This window comes from Bombus impatiens, unplaced genomic scaffold (genome assembly GCF_000188095.3).
Source record: "Bombus impatiens unplaced genomic scaffold, BIMP_2.2 scf_0151, whole genome shotgun sequence".
Taxonomy (NCBI): Eukaryota; Metazoa; Arthropoda; class Insecta; order Hymenoptera; family Apidae; genus Bombus; species Bombus impatiens.
Window position 1 is genome coordinate 4,923 of NT_176570.1, and position 22,973 is coordinate 27,895.

Below are 22,973 nucleotides of genomic sequence, written 5' to 3' on the forward strand. Positions count from 1 at the left end.
TTTTTTTTTTTTTTTTTTGCTTCGGTTTTCAATATGGCATACGCGTGTCTCTTTGTAGTCGGAGATGAAAATCGTGTTTACGTATATAAATCTATGCGTGTACGTACGTGTGTTTCTTTCAAGATCGGAAGATGTGACGTCCTTGCGTACACGCAGCAAATTTAAACGTCTTTCTTTGTTTTTTCTTTTTTTGTCCATGGCAAATAGAATCTCTCTCGACTAGCAGAAGAAGCTTTTTCTCTCCTTAAGATACAAAATGTTTCTTAGTTTCCTTAAGGTGGAAGAAGGGAATGATCGTGAGGATACGTTGTGCTCAATTTATTGATAAAATGCGATCGATAAGTGAATCTCTTCTTTCACAAATATCGTTCGTTTCGCTCTCACGGAAGATCGACCAATCGGTTGTGGAGAACGTCGTCACTTAAGGTGGCTTAAAATGGCACGCCTAGTTTTTTATCCATTAATCGTAAGTGCATGGCAATCGATACAACCGCGTTCGACGAAGACACATTCGCCTGGCGGCTTCGGCTTAACTCTTATCATGAGCCTAATGAAATATTAATGAGCGTTTTATTAATAAAACAGATTCTCTGATTTTAAATTAGGATTCACACTACTGGTTTTTGGGAGTTTTCGTAAGTGAATCAATAATTTAAATAATTCACACGTTCGACGAATAAATACAATAAAAATCTCGAGATTAAGATTGGAACTATCATATGGAATTTTAAGTCTAATTATTCACGGAGATATCGATTTTATGTTAGTAACTCAGAAATAAATAATTGTCATATATATTAGAGAAGTATCTTATTAGGAAAACATTGCGACTATATTTGTGCCATATGACGTTCAATGAAGAACTATATATGTATATTAGAAAAAACAGGAGAAAGATTGAACTGCAAATCGATCTGATGTGACCAAATACCGATATGTAAGATTAGGAGATAAATTGTACGATTAACGTGATTTAACATACAAACATTTGAATACGTACCTAATTTAAATTAATCGATTTAATATGTATTCAATTTCCTCTAAATTTTCTTTTAATTAATGGTTAACGTTGTTTGCCTTCGCCAAAATGCAAACACGTTATAGTCATTTATTATAAACAATCCATTTAACTTACTGGATTATCTATTTAATTATCCTACGACATATCTAGGTATATTAATGACTTTTAAAAAATTAAGAACCTTAAGTTATTTTTAGCGTCTTTACCTATCACTTTCCCCGAATAGTCATCGCCTATTTCCTAATTTTTTATTTTTCTTACTGTTATTATAATTCTATTACTCTCAACCTAGCGAATAAAATAAGTCACAGAATTTCTAAGACAGAAATAAACCTTAAAAAAACAAGGACAATCTCATATTTTATAGAGTAGTTTTCCTCTAGCGATCGTAATGGGCATTGCAATTCCATAGAACCGGACTCGAGAAATGGGAAATACGACAATGGATCAAAGTCCCTTGTGCGGTCATACTGTTAAAAACGTTTCTGCAAATCTGGAATACGATCATTAAATAGAAAACAAGAAGAAAGTGGATGAAAAACAAAGAAGGGAGAAAAAAACTAAGGGGAGAACAGCAGAGGAAACGCTGATAAACGAGGTCGTGGTTCAAGGGATTGGCGTCGAAGAGAAATCACGGTGGCGCAACGATCCTTCTTCCTTTCCCTCCTTCCACCGAGCCAGAATGATTAACGACATACCAGCAGCGTTTATCGCCCACGAATTTTCGCGCTCTCAGTCCTGTACAGGGAGGCGTATACGTACGCCTGGATACGCATACGCTTTGAAATACACGTTGTGTAAATGCATCTGGAATTGGCGCGACCTTGCCGACGAGTACTCACGACGGGGCGGTTCATCAGTCATCGCCCTCTCTCTCTAGTTCTATCAGCACACGATAGTTACGGAAGAAAGACAAACATCCAACAATGAACACCGACTTCGTACGAAAGTATAAAATAAGTTAAGTCAAAACCATTCTACGATTCTACGTTTCTACCTTCTACTCTCGGAGGTGGACTAATGCTTAACCCAGGAGACTACTCGCAGCGTGAGAGGGCACACGAGTAGGAAAATAGAGTGCTGTGGGGTTAAGGGAGGTTCCACCTCAGAAAGTGATCGGTTCAAAATGAAAAAAAGGACAGGCGCCTTGATGATAAAACGCAGAATATTATCGAAACGAACAGATCATTAAGAGAATGAAGGCGCGTTTACATGAAAGGAAATAGGAGTATTGGGCAAATCTTTGATCGAAAGGTCAGAAAGAGATTAAGGTGGTTGGCTTGTCCCCGACGTGAAGGAAGTCTCTCTGTGGTCAGTGAACGAGGTGTTTCGCAAGATCCTCGTGGGAGATTCCGGATGTATCGTATCGTCGGCGGTGGCGCTTAATTCGGTTGAAGGACATCGTCTTTCTCAGCATGGTATCGTGGGACAAAACTGGGCGGTGCCAAAGCCAGATAAGCTTCGTCGCCTCAAGCGTAGAATTCTCGATTGTGATGCGGCGCACCGGGCTTAGGGAACGCCTGCGCCGCTGGTGATCTTCTTGGCTCATCCAGGGCGTACGAGCCCTCGTCCTTCTTGCGCATCCTATACACGATGAACATTACCACCAGGATTGCGCAAAGCAGGCCAACTACCGCTCCACCAATCACCGCTGCAAAAGGTGAATTTTGATTAGTATAGAATATTAAATAAATAAATTAGATAAAAGTTATATAAAGTATATAGAGGATTGCTTAATACTATGCTTACATGTATAAGCTGATGAATTAGGGTCAGAGTGAGTGACGCACTTATATCAATCTAATTAAGTGATTATAATAGCTGTTTATATGAAAATATCTGTGTACAACTTTTACAAATTAACAAATAGTATTTTAATAAGTTCCTCGAATTTTAAGATCAGATACTCCAAACCTATTTATCTATTTTTTCTCCTCTGTTAACTTTCTCAAAATACTATTTTGATTGTCTTTTAGTTTATTTCTTTATGATAGTAAATCTAGTTTTAACTGACTTTAAAGAGCGTCTCAAATCTAAAATATCTTAGGTAGCCGTACAAGCAGGATCAATTCATTATTCAGCGACGTTAAACCATTCAGGATGTTAATTATGTAGGGCATTTATTATGCGTAGCTGCTGATAAGTTAACTTAACCCAGAATTTCGTCGGAATTACTGAGTTCTCCTGAATAAATACCGTTTCCATGGAATGTTGATCCGCGTATTGCCCTTATACTTCGAATTTAATATTGAGGCAACGCGTTAATAAATAACGCGACCCTCTCGCGTAGTTTCGGTTCCGTAAACTCGGATTCTGATTTTCAAAGCGACTGCGTTTAGCGAATTCTATCACGATTAATCGTACAATGGTATATTTAATTATCTCACTTGCGTACAGCAAAAATTTGAGAATGAAAAGTTCTGGATACATAATGCTAGCAATACTGCATGCATTTCTGTACTCATTACTTGGGAAAAATATGGAACTTCCAAGTGAAATATTCCAAAATTGGAAGAAGATTTGAAAGAAGCTTTAATACAAATTTAAACATAATTTTTAATCCAGTAGTTATAAACTAAAATTCTCGCTACTTTATGTAATTAAAAATTATGGAGAAAAGTAATCTAATAGCTAATTAATATTAATATAATATAAGATTTGATATAATTTATAATATTACAATAATGTATTTGTCTCTTATTTCAATTTATACAGTTATTCAAATAAAAACTAAAAAGTAGTTAAAAAGTTGACATTAAAACAATCTCTCAAGTTCTTAACCACGAATAATGTACGCTTATATATTTCATTCTTGGCTGCTTACAATTGTAAAACCAGTTACAAGAGCATGAAAAAGATAGACTTACCTGCCAGCACACCTGGCTGAGCAAAGAAAGAGCTGGCACGGTCCTCGTGTTTCGGATTCATGATGTATACGTCGTGGTGGTCGTCGGTGCTTTCCGAGTCGTCCTCGACATCTAAGGGCTCGATTACATCGACCTCGTTGTCGGGTCGGTTTACGGGCTCGATGATCGTCTGCAATGGTACACCGCTTAATCAGTTTAATCCATTTAATTCGCAGGCTCGCTAGGACGTGTGTTTTCAAACAAATCTAATAACCCGCCTTAACGTCCACGCGTCTCGGTAGGCTTTCCCTTTGCGTAAAATTGGGGGAGAGAAGGTGTATCTTTTCATTGTTAAAAGGATCAATGAATGACAGTGTGGGTTATAGTGAACCGAAAGTGTCGGATAGTATTTCATTACACTAATTATAACAAAATAATACTTAAACCTGCTACGTTCTTTGAGTCATTTTCACTATGTTTCGTTTCTCTATTGTCAACAGATCTTTTCAATTGTAAAAAAAAAAAAATGATATAGAATCGTTATTAATTTCTTGTTTGCATTTTATGCTAAACTCTCCTTTGAGATATTAAAAGTTCTCTTATTCGTTAAAACAAGGGTGAAATTGAAATATAAAAGTCAAAGGATCGCAGTAGATTAAAATACACATTTTCGCATGATGACATATTATGTACTGTTTTGATTAATTACTTTGTATTTTATTTTTTGATAGTGTATGAAATTTCCATTCGTAATATGATAAATTTGATAAGTTTAGAAAGGTGGACGATGTAATAGTTTAGGAGCTATAATAATAAATTAGAAGATTTTTAATCTTGCAAAGACACCTTGATAGGAGTTTGTAATTAATCATAAAAACTTCAGCCATATTCACCTGTTCCTTAGTTTTAACACTTGGTTCGTTGACGGAGTATGGTACTTTTGGTTGGTCTACCGGCCTTTGAAGAGGCGGTTCTATCCTGTTGTTGGTATTAAAATCTGTAAGAGAAAAGAGGAAACAGTAATTCGCTCCTTATATTACCGTTAAATATTCTAAATAAAAGACTATAAGCAATTATCTCGCCAATTAAATAAAAAGCAAGAGCAAGAAATTGCAATCGCATTCAATTATACTGTGGATGTTCATGCATTTTTGCCTTTATTTATTTATCAAAATATATAAATGCAAAAATATGTAAAATATCTAAAGTATTTGCACTCAGTGAGCGAAGTAAATATCTCTAATTTCTTTAAGAAAAATATAAGTTTGCATAAAAATCCGCATTCTAAACGTAACAATGGCAAAAGGAATACCAAATATGTGAGTAATAAAAAAATTGTGCGTCACTTTTTCCCAGTACTTTTGATGGTCAAAGATGATCATTGGAACGATCGAGGGATTTGAATGGGAAAACGATAAAACGTGAAGCGTTTCCAGCTTGGCAATTTTGAAAAATGGAGACAAAAAAGAGGAAACGTTTCTGGGAATCGCGTGACGCGCACCGTTGGTGTGCCGCATACAATGCATTCCGCGAGCCACGCTTTTATTGAAAAATTTTCAGCAAAATAGAAGGACGTGAACTCTTCGGTGCCGTCGATCTCTGGGTGGTGCTTTTCGATCGTCGATGGAATTCGCACGGATGAGTAGCTTTTTGAAAAAAGCCGGGATGATGCTCGATTGTTTCGCAGCCCAAATACTCCAATATCCTTTTTTTTTTTTTATTTGTCTCTAAACTGAAATACTCACAATGAAAGGTAATTAAGTCCTAGTCTGATCTGAAGTTTATCGATATCGAATTTCTCGGAACTTTTGTGCGGAAGAATTAAAAAATAATTGTTTTACTTCTCCATATTTCTCCGAGTGACAATTCTATTAGAACAATTCTATTGGAGTGATTGCACTTCCTATAACACCGAAGTTAATGATTAGTATCACACTTTTTTCAATGAAACTTTGATAGCTATAAAATATCTACATTTTTGTTGTCTTGTTATATCCCGAAGGACGAGAACTAATAAATAGACTACAGATTTTTATGCGTCTATGGAAAATTAAAAGATTCAAATATATAGAATGCATATTATAAAATATATTACATGTAAATAGAAAATATCCAAAGTATAATGTTTAATGAATGGAACAAATTTCTCTTTAGGTCTTATTCTTTTAGTTGTATTAATAAAATTATAAATTTGCGTAAATGTTCACAGTCCATTGACAAGGTAAGAAATAAATAAATAAAAAATATATTCACCGTGATCGTCGTCGCCGTCCTCGTCGTCCGGTCCAAGGCCACTTCCGGATGCTTCAGTATCGCGACCTTCGCTGCCTCCTCGACCAGATCCCTCTAAAAACTCCTGGTCGTCCAAATAGATGTCGTCCGACGTGTTGTACGTCGAACTTCCTCCCGCTGTCCTCTCTTTTTCGTTTTGATCCTTCTGCAATAAAAAGAACAAAATTTTTTACTCCTCTATTTAAGTATCTTCCTGATAATTATAAAAAGAACTTAGAACAATCTTATTTTATTTAATATGCCTCTAGTGTGAAACAATATTTTAAGAGTACATAAATTTCTTGTATAGGCAGAAGATTAAAGGATCACGAAGAAAGTGAAAACGAGAAAAACACAGGGGATCTGTGTTCTATAACGAAACCATATGGACAGGTTCGTTTAGTCTCTTTTCTGGACCCTTTTTATACTTGGACGACACTCTTTGTGCCCCCAAATAGAATCCATTCCTGTAGACAAGCTCGTCTGTTCTGCTATCGAGTTACCCTACGCAACGCCGATGTCGTGAAAACCCGATTTTGTCCTTTATGTGGCTCTTTAACGTAGAACATCGTGTCTAACAAGAAAAAGGTACAAAAAGGAACATGCCATTTTCGTATCCCATGCTTCAACCATTTGTATAACACGGTCTTACAGCGAGTTAAACAAGAGCCACTTAAAACTATTCCATCGGATATTTTTCTATTTTAATGATTTTTTCACATTAAACCCTAATTGGTACCATGAGTGAAAGAACTACAAATTGAAAACTATGATACGAAGTCTCATATTATCTTTATAACGTACCATTCCATAAGTATCTTTTTTCTGTATTTTCCTGTATTTTATATTTGTCTACGAATAAGTGAGCGTTTTGAAGAAAATGTAGCTTTTATTTTATTTCTAATTAAGAAGAAATAATTATAATCTGACAGTGAGTGTGAAAATTCACCCATAGTACCATACACATTAAGTTAACAATGAAACACTTTACCACAACTAAGGCAATAGAATTGTAATATTGAGAATAATTAGAATTGTGATAATATGGTGACAATGGGGTATAATAAGATCGATATAAAATAAAACATTACTGAACGCAATGATTAATAACAGTAAGCCTGCGGAACACGTCAAGGAAACTTCAAGCGGTGGTTTCCGGTTACTCAACGTTAGTGGAATGCTACAGTGACGTGCAATAAAGTCCAGAATAATAAATGATGCGATTATCGTGATTGTTCCCTGATCGATTAGCGATGTGTCTTCCATCTATTCATTTCAAACAAATATTTTTTCAACGAACTGAAATTAATTCACATAATAAGAAATTACATGATAAATTTTTATATTCTACCATTGTCTCCTAGCTAATAATAGAAATGAATTACATGTTCTTATTTATTTCAAAATAATAAGATAATAGATAAATAATAAAATACATTGTGGCTTTAACACCCATTTTTAAAACACTTCTTCGAATTTTTATCAGACTATCCTCTTCCTCGACAATTTCGTATTAAAATATCCCTTTCCAGGTACCAAGTGGTGTAAAAGTAACAAAATCAACAAAAATGGACTTATACCTTTTTCGTGTGGTCTTCGATCATTATCGATGAGCTTTTTCTCCTTTTTCCTTTCTAAGTAATCAAAATAGTGCACTGAATCGTTGTATCTCTTGGAAACAGTGACACAGCGGGGAACAATCGATTGAAAGAGAAACACAAGTGTGCATACAGAATGCAACGTTTACATACACGTTGTACAATCAAATAGGAATGAGCATTCAACCAAACTCTCGAATTCCGAAATTTCGAACGTTACTAAAAGAAACTAATCACAGCCGCTGCGAAGCAGCCATCTGGTACGTCCGTGTTTACATAGACCGGCCGTTCAGCTACTGAAAAGAGCATTTGTTGAATGCAGCGGAGTATTATAACATGTATTCGATCGTACAATAGATTTCCGATCGAAAAGTTATTCGTTTATTGGTCATTTTAATTCGTTTTTATTTTATTACAATCGACAATTTTGTTATTATAGAAATTGACAATTATTTGATCGATGATATAATCTATATTAGCTTCTATTACTTTCTTATTTTTTTCTATTACCTTCATTATTTTCTAAAATAAATATTTATATCCCACTTATCGTAGAAAGCATATTTGAACGTTAAGAGATTATACAATTGTACGATTATGTAAATAGTAGATAACAGAGAGCGAAATTGTGCAATGACACAAAGTATAAAAACTTTCGGTTTCAGTGTTTGCGAATAATTTCAATTTTATAGCGACCACCTTTTTACTTTCTTAACTGAAAATATCGTGGATTTCGCCACAGTTGTGACATACCGATCTGGTAGCGTTGACTGAAAGAAGGGGAAACATGAAATTCCTCGAAGATTTAATTCCGAAGTGTGTAATAATCGTGCAGACTGTTTTGACGGCGGAAGGTAAGCAAAATAAATGATGGAAAAGAGAAACTGTTATAAACAAGATTATATGCTGCTTGAGAATGTGAACATTAAAAAGATTATTAGGTGGATACGTATAATATGTAATCATTTTAAAGATATTCATCTTAACTTTACTTTCGAACGATCACTGCTTTATTAAATTTTGAATTATTCTATATTACGTAGAATTAAATCGAGCATTCACAATGCAGAAATACCCGGGATTACTATATGAATAATATAAAATTGAAATCGATAACGAAATATATTAGTCCTTTTCATGACTGATTTCATGCATAGGTACGATTTTAAAGCGACAATCCAGCGAATGGATCAAACTGCTCTCTTATATAATAATTCACTAATTAACAATATTAATGAATTCTGAAATTACAATGTGCAAGTCATAGACGATTTTATACTTTTACATCAAATAGAATGTGTAGCTTGTAATTTGTAAAAATTACTTGTAAAATTTTATTCGTTTCTTTTACTACCATTTGTTATTACCAGATATTATACAAGTGAATTTAGTAGTATTGGTAACTAGTAGCTTGTAAAATTTCATTAATATTCCACTTCAGCATTTAATAACATTAAATCCAAATATGTAAGAGGGCGTTATGACGGTAGAATCTACTGAAAGAATTTTCTAGTATAACCTTGGACCACAATTTCTATACACTAACCTGAGATTATTTTACAGAATCTGAAACCAACCAATCGAAATATTTGTCTACCATTATATCAATCACAGTATCACCAAGTATCGGCACTTATTGTTAGGGTTGCACAAAGTTGCAAGAGCAACGTCCGCGACCGATGCACCGGGTGCAGGCGATTGTGCGTACGGATACATCGGCGAGCGTGTCCCTCGCAGCTGATCGATAACACGAAATTCTTCCTCGACCTGGGTCAGCTACTCACCACGTCAAAACAATTATACGTAACCGTTCGGTTTAGCCTGTTTCTGGGGGACACGGTTGATTTTCGATGTGTTTCGCTGGCGATATTTCACGTAGTCTGGCCTCACGCACAAATCCGCTTTCTCTTCCACTTTTTTCGCCCGCTGTCTGCGGAAGAAACGCAAGAATTGCGCGGGCGCGCGATGTTATCGACCTCTTTCGCGCATTCTACCGCATTACGCGTTTTTTTTTTACTTTCTATTTCCTTTATTTTTTCCCCTCGTTTATCTTATTGTCGCGGCTGGAAAAGCGGACAATGCGGCTACGTTTGCATGCAAATGACTAAAGGCTAAGGTCAAGGCTCTCGAGATCCACTTGTCCCGCCTTTTTTTTACGCGATTTTCGCGGCAAACGTAATTAATAAGTTTTGATGAGGACCGATCTTAGTCGGAATCAACAAAGGACTACAAGGTTACTTACGAGACTGTAGATGGAGGTGATGACGAGTGTCCTCGAATTTAACGTTGGGAATCGAGCAGTTTTTGGTAGATAAGACACGATACGCTTTTGAGGCAAGTGGTGACTGCACTGACGTAGTACGGGCTCGGGCCTGTAGGCGGCACTGCTCCAGGCTACGCTATATGGCTCCTTTACACGTATAAAACGGGAGGACCTGGCCAGGACCGTACCACCAGATACCCTACTTTTATTCGAATTTTTTACCCCGCCTGATGGTCAATACGGTAGTGCCATCTTAACTGGTCCTTGCTAACCCCTTCGGTTTTTGGAAGTAATTTAGTAAAGCGACTCTTTAGTGTCGGATATTACATAAACCAAACAAATTTGTCAGATACCTGTATCTCATTTGAGAAGTAATACACAAGGAAGATATTAGAAATTTCCTAAAACCTTTCTTGATAACTAGGTAACGTGATCAATTAACCTGACTCTACTCTAGTTCATACTTAATTATGAGTACAAAATTGTTTAAAGAATCAATCATTTGGAATATACTAAGAATATACTCTATATCTTCTATATTACATTTTATTTCCAACCGTTAATGCATTTTTATTTTTTACCTCCTTTTTATCTCTTTGTGCAGACTCAGACGCCGAAGGATTCTCAAAGTCGATACATGATAGAGTTCGAGATATACGGTAAGTCGCACGATAAGGTGATCCGTTCGATATTCGTTCGTTGTAGGACTGTAGGATATTGAAATCCACCTGTTCGGTCAGAGCGCGCAACTACACGAACTCTACGTATCTACATGTGTCGCGCTCCCACAGCCAGAACCGCGTATTTGAATAAAATCGGAATCTTTCATATTGAATCCGCATTCGTGGATCTTAACTCGTCATGTGCAGTTTCCTTAGAGATCCGTTCGTATATAGTAGTATATATACATTGCTCGGCGTCAGTCACGCTCTCACGTCTGCTTTGTTTTACATAGTTTACATACGGAGAAGATAACACCGGATGTTTGAAAGACGACAAGGCGATGAATTTCCGGCGAGACAGATACCGTACAACGAAATAAATCAAACATCCTACAACTATGCAATTTCTACGTTGGTAGGAGTGAGGGGGACCAAGTAATCGAATATATACGAAAAACATAACCTCCACCTTCAATTTTTCGAAGTGGAAGCAGAATCAATTATTGTTCGAGCACAGAAAAATTGCTGGTCGATCAAGTCAGTCAACAGATGTAGGTGAATGGAAACTCAAATTGCGACCATTATTTCCCAATAATCGATGTGTCGAAAGCAAAACACGCGGGCTTTATGCGCAAAGCATGAATACGGTGAGGATAATTGCAAACGCGTTCTTTCTAATCTTAAAATATTCGATCGTTAATTGAGACACCTTTTATGAATATTGTGAAGTTTCATTAGCACTGTAATAACGTTTGTTTGTCATTATTATATTGGGAAATTTTGAAACATGTCTGAAGTTATACAGTCGGGGACAAAAATAAGTGAACACATAGTGGAAGTATACTTTGGTATATAACACTAGTATTGACTCGACTAAACCTCATTCATACTTATTTCTAGTACACTACTAGTACCTGTTCACATATTTTTATCCTCGATTGTAGAAGAAAGAAATTACAAAGACAGAAAGTGAGAAAAAAGATAGAAACTAAGAAAATATAAATTACAAAATATTTAGTACAGGCTTTACAGAGATCACAAATATATTTCATATTTATATTTCATTTTAGATTAACCTGATAATGTTAAAAACATTGATGAAACGCAACAGTGTCTTTTTAAAATGTAACAATAAGATTCAAATATTGATAAGCATGGAATTTCTGCAACAAGAGAATATTTAAACTGGGCGATTGCCGATGAAGTTGGTTTACTCAGGGAAAGCAGAAGACTTGTTCGTACTTGCAGAGGAGTGTCTGGCGTGCTTCTCCAGCCGAACTTCCTGGACGAAATTTCAACCGATTAGATTTCGTTCGGTTCTGGTACGAGAGAGATCGAATCTCCGGCAAAGGGAGCAGAAACGGTTCATTAGGTGCGTAACAGAGCAAATACATACTTCGAGAAGGAGAGTGGAAGACAAAGTGTACCTGGGTAAATGAGAAAATAAGTGCGTTCGCATGAAAGAAGAAAGGAAGAGGCTGTAGTTCGAAGTGGTAGCTTGCTTTCGAATTTTGTTTTACGCTTGATAGATTGTGTCTGAATCGTATCACCGGAAAATTTGGCGGTAAGTTGTGCTTGGCGTTGTCGTCTCTTCCATGAGTTCTATAACTGTCCTTTTTGTCTCGCTTGATATGTTTGTAAGAATATGCTGCGTTTGAAGCTTTAAAGTCACTGTTTTCTTCTATTTTGTCTTTTAGATTTTCAATTTTTATTTCATTCAGAAATATTCGTAAACGGACAAAGTATGTACATACATCAAACAGTAACTTCCTTCAAAATATTCCTATGCATGGTAAATTCTATCCCTTCAGCAATGAAAGAAGTCGATTTACTTTCTTCCGATTGAATCTTTGTAAGTATGTATGTATATTACATGTGTGCTTGTATCAGGATAAAGCTGCTCTTAAAATCTCATTTCCATGAAACTCAAACAGAAATTCTAATATCCTTTTTAATAAATACAAAACTACTATTACTATATATTTCAACTAAAGCAAATATCAATCAGAATTTACGATGGTGTCAGAACTTTTTTATTTCATCAAGATGTAATTGCGTTCGTTATCCATCGTTGGCTTTTATTCGTAGTCGTGTCGCTTTCATAGGAACACTTAACACGCGGTTCATTGTTTCTCCATGACATTAAAATCGCTCGACTGAACCAGTCGATTCAATTAACAGCTGACGATAACGAGAGGTGTGGAATTTGTTTGCTGCTTTTTCTATCGGGTTTCACTTTCCCAATTCCGAATACAGTTTCCGGTTGAACAAATCGGTGGAAACGCGCGAAACAACCACATAGATTATCGTTTCGCGCCTCGACATGTCGGTAAAGTAAGGTGTCAAGTGCACAACACACGACCATCGACACTACCGCCCCCTCCCCTATTGGTTGTAACCGAGGATAAAGACGCCATCATTTCCATTCCACGGAATTAGCTAGTTCAGCATGAAATACAATTTCGTGTTTGTTAATTTCGGAGCTGCTTTGAATCGGGAATCACAACGTTTAACGATTCGTCGAGTTCCTACTACTGTGTAACTTATTAGACTTGCTTTCATGTACGCGAATACACCGGATGTGAATAATGGATTTGTTTGTAATGGAAAATAACAGTCAGCAAGAATAACGAGGTTAGTAACAAAAGGTATGAATGATATTAGTGGAAATTTTGTAATCTTTTGCAGATTGTCATTTAACTACTTTCGTACAAACAACGAATTATATACATTACACACATATTACGTTATACATACTATAGATACAAATGTAGCATATGTATATGTCTATGTAGATATTATATTTATATATGTGTTAATCTTAGACAATTTCAAAACTTATAAATATAAGAGAAACGCACATCAAATTTTTGTTTCTCTGTTATATTTCATAAACTAGGACGTAGATTAAGAAAGTAAATAAAACGATCAATATTCTATTGTAAAAATCATTTCTGTTAAAAAAAGCATAACGTTTCGTAGCTAGCAACCTCATAATATCATTTTAGGGTTAGATAGATTTTAGGGTTCTCGATCAGTGTTATATTTACGACGAGAAACAATTGGTACCGATTAAATTTTCTAGTAATATCCCCTGTAAATCTCCAACACGTATAATTTTTTATATAATTTGTTTGTGAAACCTAATTTTGCAATCTAAATATTAAACTTTCCTTTCTAATTTTGCTCTTCTGGTTATACTTTTTAGCTAATTGAGCATAGGATGAGCTAAATTTTATGGCATACTTCTAAAAATATATCTTTTGCAGAAACAATAGCAAATAATTAATCATTCTCGTTACGCATCTTTTCAGGTTAGGAATTCGAGAAATATCCAAGGAACCGCGATGCTCGATTAAATTTCACATCGTAATTAGAGGGATTTGTATTTGACATGACCGCGGAATATTTTGATGGCGAAAAGCTATGTTCTGTTGACAGATCGTGAAAACCGTCGCTCTTTTTTCGCGAATCCTGTCCGTGAAAATCGAACATGGCTAGGCAACCTTTGTCACTGGACGTCCGGCTGGCATCAAAGGACGCCGCAGAAATAATTCAAGTATAAATGAAAAGGGGCAAGAGGGAAGAAAGATCAGGGGTTGTCGTCGACAAAGAGCCGGTCGACAGAGATAGATGGATGACGGAACGGAGATCGATATAGGGGTCATCAACTGCGGTGTGAAAAAGGATGCGCTCTAACAATGAGAATTAGAAATCGAATTCGCAATAGAGAAAGAGATATATTGCATAGAATAGAGATACGATATAATATGTAATATCTGTACGATGCTGTTCAAACATCAATCTTTTATTTAATGAGAGGCTAGTTTGATATTTTTAATGAAAAAAGTATGAATTAGAGGATTTATTCTTTTTAAATATTTAATTAGTATATATAGTTATAAAGAATAAGTTGGGTTATTGTTTACTGCTATTTAAAGAAATTGTTAAATTAAATTAATTTTTAAACGATGTGAGGAAATGGAATATTAAAAATCATGCAAAGTTAGATTTATGCAGTCTACATGGAAATATTTTTATGCAGGCACATTATGAAGCTTGTCAATAAAAGACAGGTATAATTTGGTGTATGACACATTCAATCTACACATGTACATGTATATTCGTTATAAAGGCATATATTGTTTATTTTATTGATATGTACATTTTTTCTATACTTATGTCAAGGATCTCTATTTTATAGTATGCATATAATGCACATATGCACATTTACATACATATCTTAATGATAAAAGACTAACAAATGATCAAATATGCATACCTACTCTTTATCTTTATTGTTGGTTACTTTTATGATCGTTATAAGTATCGTAACCCTTCGTTATCGATATTAACGATAGAACGTTTATTAAATTGCAATGATGAAATTTTAATAAATTTTGTATGATCGGTTTTTAACATTTTTTAAAGAACCATTGATAATTTGATAGAAGCATAATATTAGGAGCTCCGCTAAAGGATTTACAACTGTGTACAACGTTTCAAAGGTACTTGCTGATTTATCTAGTAATTTCAGCGTTGATATGACCTTCACGAACCGCTGAGACACGCTAGATATTCGAGATCGAAATATCGAGGAGCTGACACGGAAACTGAGTGAAGATTAAGATATCTACACGCAAGAAGAAGGAAATTGGTCGCGGAGAAGGCGAGATGAAAATTTTCAACGGGACAAAACAAACGAAAATATCACCAGAGACATTGTGAAACCGCGGGATAGGTATCCTTGAATAAAGAAAATATATAAAAGAAAGGAAAACAAGACGATAAAAGATAATAAAAGACGGCGACAGAAGTAAACGGAGTGAAGAAGAAGTCTAGGGAAACCGAAATCCTCCAGGAAATGGAAAAATCAAGAAAAATCAGCTGGCTCTGAACACTTGCCGAGACTGTGAACTTTAAAAGGAGGAAACTGCGGAGACAGGAAGCGACTGCTGCTTGGAAAAATCCAGCTGCACTCTGGAGATTAAGGAAAGGGACTGCGAAGTCGAAAGATTGGGTGTAACGGGTGGAAGAAGAAATTAAGGGGAGAACAAACCCAGATGGAACTTTATATAATAGAGGAAGGACAGAAAGATCATTTTATTGTTAGAGATAGAAAATGTTAATACACGATACTTTGTGATAAGTTGAATATAAATTTTAGAAACGAGGAAGTTCCAGCTCTGAAATAAAATAAATATCTACTATTAATTACAATTTATTGGTTATTTTAAAAGAAGTAAAGTATCTGTATCTACTATTAAGAAAAAGAATTCTAAAACGACTTGAATTTTTATAATACATACATTGGACGTAATATTTTTAAAGAGAAGAAATAATTGTTCTGTGACAACGAAGAAGACGAATTTCAATATTTCAATAACTGTGAAAAAGAAGAAATAATTCTAACAAAAAAGAAGAAGAGGAATTTTAATATTACAAAATATATTAAAACTATCAAAACTAATTTTCATTACGATTTACAGAAACATCCACTTAAACTTTTCTTGTGCAGATTTTATTCTAATCGATCGATTCTAAACCATTCGATTAATTTTGCCGGTCGCTTAAGAGACCATTATTCTCGCGTACTTTCTGCGTACAGATATCCTCTGGAAAATATAACAAAACAATTCCAGAAGCACGCTATAAACTTGCTCCTATTGTGTCCCGGGCAAAGAGAAGAGGTGTGGCGCTTTTCGACGCGCAGGAATACCATGGATGCGTGAATGAACAAAGAGAAGAGCCAGGAAGAGAAGTTAGGAGAGCAAGGAGCAAACGAAAGCCCGGGGGAATCCAGAAAATCCGCGTCGAATGCCGTAGGAGCCGCAGAGGAGACTGCGTTGTAAAAAAAAAAAGAAAGGAAAACACGAAGAGGAAAAAGAAGAAGAGAAAAAGGGGACAGGGAATGGAAAGGTGTAATAGTTGGCAGGAAGGAAAAAGAAACGCGTAGCGTAAGAGGGAAAAAAGCAAACAGACCGCGTGAAACGCGTCAGACTAGACTCCCGCAATCGCGGTCCACTTTGCTAACGAGCTTCTGGAGATGCGTCGAAACGCATAAAGCGCGGACACACCGCGTGTCTCGGCAATTATCGCGATAATTATACCGCTGTTACAATGCAACAGACCGGCTGGCTGCGACGCTTTGCCCGAGGACAAAAAAGGATAACAGTAGTTTGAAGCTGACATGTTTTAATCTTCGGTAATGGACGGTTGGATGGGACTGGAATGGCAATTCGGTGGCGAAGTGTTAGTCGAGATAAGGAACAGTAGCTGATCTTGATTTGATAGCGACTGACGCGAGAAATACCAGGGGAACAGAGCGTGAAGAATAATTGTTTTTCGAGAACTGGAAATGAGGATTCTTCTTGAGAAATTGGGGTGCAGTTGAGGGTGAAAAGCTATTTTCCGTTGAAGTTGAAGATTTATGGAATATTCAGGTGGATTTGATGGTAGAGAATTATCTTTCTAAAGATTGGCGATTTATTGGAAATGTTGTAAAAACGACAAAGTCGGTAATGGAGAATTCTTTTGTTAAATATTGCCGTCTTTCTATACGGTCGATTATATATTAATTATTATAAATTTCTTTCTTTCGTCGGAGAATACCAACCACCAGGTGAATCTTCCACCAAGATGATTCCAGTGTTATTGTAGACGTGACAGACTTGCATCAAAGGTTTCCAGTCGATAGACAGCCCCTAAAGATCATTCAAGACCTCTGCAACTAAAGGCATATGAAGCTAGCAGGTACAAAGACTCTTTCAAGTAGAAGCAGCTCTCTCAACATTCTACCATATTTAAAGTTTTCTATTTCGTTAGTTAATTTCATCAAGCACCCGAAGGTTTCATCAAGGACTTCCTCTAGCCTTATCAAAGATTTTTTTGAGGACTCCCTGAGCATATTGGCTTCACTTCGGTCCTAACTACCAAAGATTCTCGGATGCAAGCCTCGCTGCTTAACTCAAAGGGTTTTCTACGGTTTCTCAAAGGGACGCGGCTTACACACACCTGGAAGCTTCCTATCGACCTTGACTGGAAAGATTTATTTCGAATTCACCGGTTAAAACGTTTATACGCTTCCTTGAAGATCGTGTGTCGAGAGGCTGAGATTTTTCTCGCAGACGAGGGACATTAGCCAGCTAAACATTAAGGGGAATTACGCTAATGAATATCTAACCAGAAACCCCAACGTTAAAGGGAATTATGCTAATGAGCCTGGAGAGACACAGAGGGGGATGAGGGAAAGGGAGACGCCTGTGCGTCTTGTTGCATTATCCACGAGATATTCGGAAGAGGAACGGAGACTTAATTCGAGAGAAATGCTGGAAGAAATGAGAGAAGGAAGAGGAAGATCCCCAACTCGACTCGAGTTTTCATCTTTTGGTTTCGTAGACTGTTTCCTTCATTTATTATGGCTGCTGGGCACTCTGCTTGCATGCAGTCTTCATAAATTTTGGTAAGTTGTTGGAATGCCATTTTGTTTCTTCTGTAAGTAAATTTGATTTGCATTGCAAATTTGTTTTATGTACTTGTGCTGTTTTCGGAAATACTTAAGGAATGAATGGTTGGAGCTGTGAGAATGTTTTAATGACTCCTTTAATGATTCTCAAATTTTATTGTTTCAATTCATGTGCTTTGTTAATCCTCAAAATTTTAATCTATATTTATTGATATCTAACTTGCTCTGATACTCGACTTTTAATTTGGAAAATAGATTGACTAATACTAATATGATACAATTAAATAAAGTTTCTTATAAGATGGAAAATTTATAACGCTAAGCAACGAATTCTTCTATATTTTCTCCAGATATAAACGTTTTCATAAAATACGATTTGGCTGAAAATTACTGGATCAGTAATCCACAGTAATCCACAGTAAACTGAAAAATTACTGGAAAAAAACGTGGATCAACATAAAAAAATTAAGAAGGGAAAAGATACGATTTATATCGTTAGGAAGTAAGGCTCGAAGGGAGGTCTCTGACTGAGAGCTGTGAAGGATGTGCAAGGTAGTTCGGAGAGAAAGGGTCGTCGATTCACGTCAAGTATAGCGAATGGATCCTTTTTTACGCGTGGCCGCCAGCAATGTGGGGAAATATTTGCCTAATTCGTCGCTTAGCATGCAGAGAAGCAGAGTTGGCCAGGGTGAACTTTCTTTGCGGCTCGATTCCGCTTTTTCCCCCTCAACCCCTTCCCAGTCAATTTCTCTTTTCGTCCCCCCTTTTTTTTTGAGGGATCTAGATTCTTTGACATACGGGGTAGATATTAGGGCGAGGGTGGAATTAATTTGGTAACTTTTTGCATGACTTTTGCATCCCTTTTCGCTCGCCAGGTTATGGATTTCTTGTTGAAGAACGATGACTGAAACCTGCCGCGTTCTTTCGGTTATTTTCCACCCAATTGTATACTTCTAACGTTAAAAAATATCGAATTTCAACAACACTGAAATATACAAATTCGAGGATCACAGTAGATTTGACGTTTTAACGTGAACGTTATACGTTAATCTAATATTTAATACAAAATTATTTAATACAAATTGATTGGATCATATATATATATATTATATTACATTGGCAATCGAAACAGTTTGAGTTTAATTTCAGATGGCTATCTCAATTTTGGAGTACTTATTTTTAAGTAATTTCGAAGTGTATAATGTATATAAATGTACAGACACACATGCGTGTAATAGTAAGTTTCCTCTTGGCTTCTTTTCTCGTAAAAAATTGTGATTTTCTTGATGAAGAGTGGAAAGTTGGTTGAAGAAGCGAGCAGAGGGTGTAAATCTTGGGGGTTCGTGACGCGACACGGAAGCGTTCGTTGGATATCATAAATTTCATGGTTTCTTAGATGGCACCATGGGGTAATGGGAATCTTTTGATGAAAGTTCAATCCCCGGCGTGTGGCTGGGAATGCAATAATAATGCGGAACCGAGTTTCATCGGCGAATGCATACCGGAGTTTGTTTTGGGAATATTCGCGAACGAAATGGAAAGAATTTTTAATTATTCTTAGAATTCCCTGGAGTTTCACTCATATTTCTAGCGAAAAATATTTTTCAAATATTTGAAAACGGAAGTGTAGTCTTAGGTATTTGTAGAAAGATATTCTTTAATTTGCTTATAGTTATATCGTATTGTAATAAATGTCAATTTCATTTACGTCTATCAATAATTTCAAATATAATTCAAATTTCATTTACATATCGATAATATCAATTGTAATTTCGATTTCATTTGTATTTGAATAATTTCAAGATCCATACGCGAAATTATACATTTCTCGGTGTTCTCATTTTTTAAATATTTGCAAATAAAAATATCAAATTTCTAAAAAACATATTCCATATTCATATATATATATATAAAAATATTTTCCTACAATTTCGAAACAATTATTCGCCTCTAATTTATTCTATTTTCTCAAAACCGTGATGCTTCTGCAACCCGAAATTCCCATAAATGGCGAATAAATAATTCAGCAGGCAAATAGCAATAATCGGAACAAATACGTCCGCTTTAAAATGCCATTAAATTTACATTTCGACTCTCCGTACAATATTCTAACGAACGTAACAATGCAAATATTGCAACGATTCGGAACGTGCCGCTTGTATTTTCGTTAACATAATTTCCGCGAGGCGCAGATCTTTCAAGGTTTTATCGTGCAGCGTAATTTATCACGAAAATGCCACTATGAAATATTTATATTTTAGCAAGCCAAAACTGCGAGTCAGTTGTTTTCCTCGCTTCTGTCTTCACCCTCGTTGATGAATTATTAATGATGTGTGCGTTTTTAATTAATTTTAATCTGATCGAACGAAGGCGAATCGATAACGATAATTTATGAAGGTTATTAAAGGGACTCGTAGGCGAATTGTTTTTCAATTCACCGATACGAATTAATCGAATCAATTATAGTCGGGCTGCGGGTAGAATTTTACCTGTATATGTTTAATTTGTTTAATTCATCGTCGAACAAACGCCGGAATGCAAAGTGTAATGGGACAAACAGGGTCGCTATAATTTCACAAAAACGGGTCTGTTCCATAGAAAATTTATTAAAAGGATTTTCATATTTTACAAGGTAAAACTGATAATCTTAACATACTGGGTGCAATTTCGATTGTTCGAAATGATCGCAACGGAAGGCAATTAGCAATTTACCAAATGTACGTGTCGTTTGTTTCATTCAACTGTTTCTTCTGTACGTTGAATAGATCTACGAGTTCTTTTACGAAAAACAGGATATTTGTATCGATCGTAGTATCTCAATTTCCTCGATGAAATGAATTCGACAATTGGAAAAAGAAGAATAAAGTATAAGATTGATTTTGCAAGAAGTAATTTTTGCAGCAGGTTATTCCAATTTCTTCGAAGAAATACACTCGACAAATAAATCTGTCATTTAATAAAATGGGACGAGAAGGCAGTCCGGTTGTTTCAACAACTTCCACGATTAAATAATTCCTTTAATGAAATAAATTCGTCAATTTGAAAAAAGGGGGGAAACAAAAAGACGGGTTAATGATTTTGGTAACTTCCACAATTGACTTTGCCACATATTATTTCAATTTCTGTAACGAGATAAATTCGTCAATCTTAAACAAGAAGCAACGAAAAGTCTGACTAACGATTTTAACAACTTCTACAATTGATTTTGCAGGATATATTATCGCAATCTCTTCAATGAAATAAATTCGCCAATCTAAAGACAGCGAGAGAACAAAGGGACAAGCGAATTACTATTTTACCAATTTTCACAATTGATCAATTTCTTCGATGAAATAAACTCGTCAACATAAAAAAGGAAAGTAGCAAAAAGACAAACCGGTTATTTCAACAACTTCCGCAATTCCCCTCGGTTACCAAACGTGACTGTACGCTAATTCCCATCGTCTGAAGGCCTGGCTGCCCTTCAGAATGCTTCCAGGAGGATCCTCCAGGAGTTCCCTAGCTAAACGAGCGTCGCAGGACGAATAGGGGGCTCTCTAAATGAGTAGGAAAAGGGCCGCGGGAGAAAAAGAAAAGACGAGCATCGCGACGTCGAGTGTCCGGACAAATTGGTCGGCCGTGAAGAAAAGACGAGGAAGTAGGCGAACAACGAAGGAGGAAAAGAAAAGGGAAAGGAAGAAAGAAAGAGGCGGGTCCCTTGTTGGATAAAAGGAGAATAGGATGCCTTTCTGCTCGATGAAGCTAATCAATTCCGAGTGGCCGTAGTTCGCTGAGGACGTACGACATTCGTCAGGTGCTCGTGCACGCATTTAATCCGTTCGAGTTCGCGTAGAATTGAAGGAAGTAGCAACGATGAAAGGACGGAAAGAAAAAGTTTGAAACGTCGTCGACAGAGAGACGACGAAGAAAGTTTGCTCGGAGTTTAATGAGATTCGTGGACAATTTAATTGAAAGTAATACGGGCGAGGCAAATAGAATGAGGAGATACTCGCCCTTTTCTCGTTCTCCGGATGGCGGAAGAAATGGATTGAACAGAACGGCGGGATATTCGTGTTTTCTGTTAATTAAACTACATAATAACTGGAAGCACGGGACAAAGGGAATTCTGTTTAACTTCGAGGAAACAGACGTTCTTTAGCCTCCTTTTATGTATGTAGGACAGTTTTTGTTCTTCTTCTTTGAGATCGTTGAAAGGATCGAGGAAATAGGAAGATGAAGGAGGAAGACGGGTTATTCGTTTCGCGAAGCAATTCGTTCATAACAGTGAGTTTTCATCGATAAGGTTGACAAGAAAACCTTTGGCACGATACTTGTGCAGACGAGTTTGGTCAGATGCGGAAAGATTACAGAAATAGGTGTTACAGGAAAGAAAATTATTGTTACAGGAAGGATAACTCTTTGGAAGAATCTTTTTTTAATCGAGTGTAGCTGAACGATAGTTAGTATAATATAGTTAAAGTTATGCACGTATTTAAGAGTTCATTTGATACGGTAACACGTTCATAATTATGAAACCGTCCAGCAAATTTTTTGAACGTACTTCAAATCAACATAATCACGATGGTCGTGCTTCGTTGTAGCATTGACGAAGTTTTAAAGAGTTCTCGTAACTTAATAATTTCTTCTTTCATGGGAACAAAACTTTGTAATCAATACTGGTCCTTTATCTCGCACGTAAACGAAAAGTAAGAAAAATCTAGTTAAACGATAGAGTTAAAAGAATATGTAGCTAAAAATCTAAAAATGTCGCAGGCCGAAGGTCGAGATTAAAAATTCCACGGAACATCGGACAAAGAGATTACCGAATTCTGAGCTGATACCCAGAGATGCTTTTTACCAGGGGGGAG

General features: G+C 36.1%; 1 protein-coding gene across 1 annotated transcript in view; it reads right to left on the reverse strand.

Moving 5' to 3' along the window:
* Nucleotides 1-10: 10 nt before the first annotated feature.
* LOC100744244 (syndecan) overlaps nucleotides 11-22,973 on the reverse strand; it is a 236,411-nt gene continuing 213,448 nt past the window's right edge. Inside the window, exons 2-5 of the mRNA XM_012382342.3 lie at nucleotides 6,121-6,304; nucleotides 4,761-4,864; nucleotides 3,889-4,057; nucleotides 11-2,672 (exon numbers count right to left, since the gene is read on the reverse strand). Of these exons, the coding sequence (XP_012237765.1) occupies nucleotides 2,491-2,672; nucleotides 3,889-4,057; nucleotides 4,761-4,864; nucleotides 6,121-6,304 (639 nt within the window). The 3' untranslated portion in view covers nucleotides 11-2,490. The remainder of the gene's footprint in view (nucleotides 2,673-3,888; nucleotides 4,058-4,760; nucleotides 4,865-6,120; nucleotides 6,305-22,973) is intronic.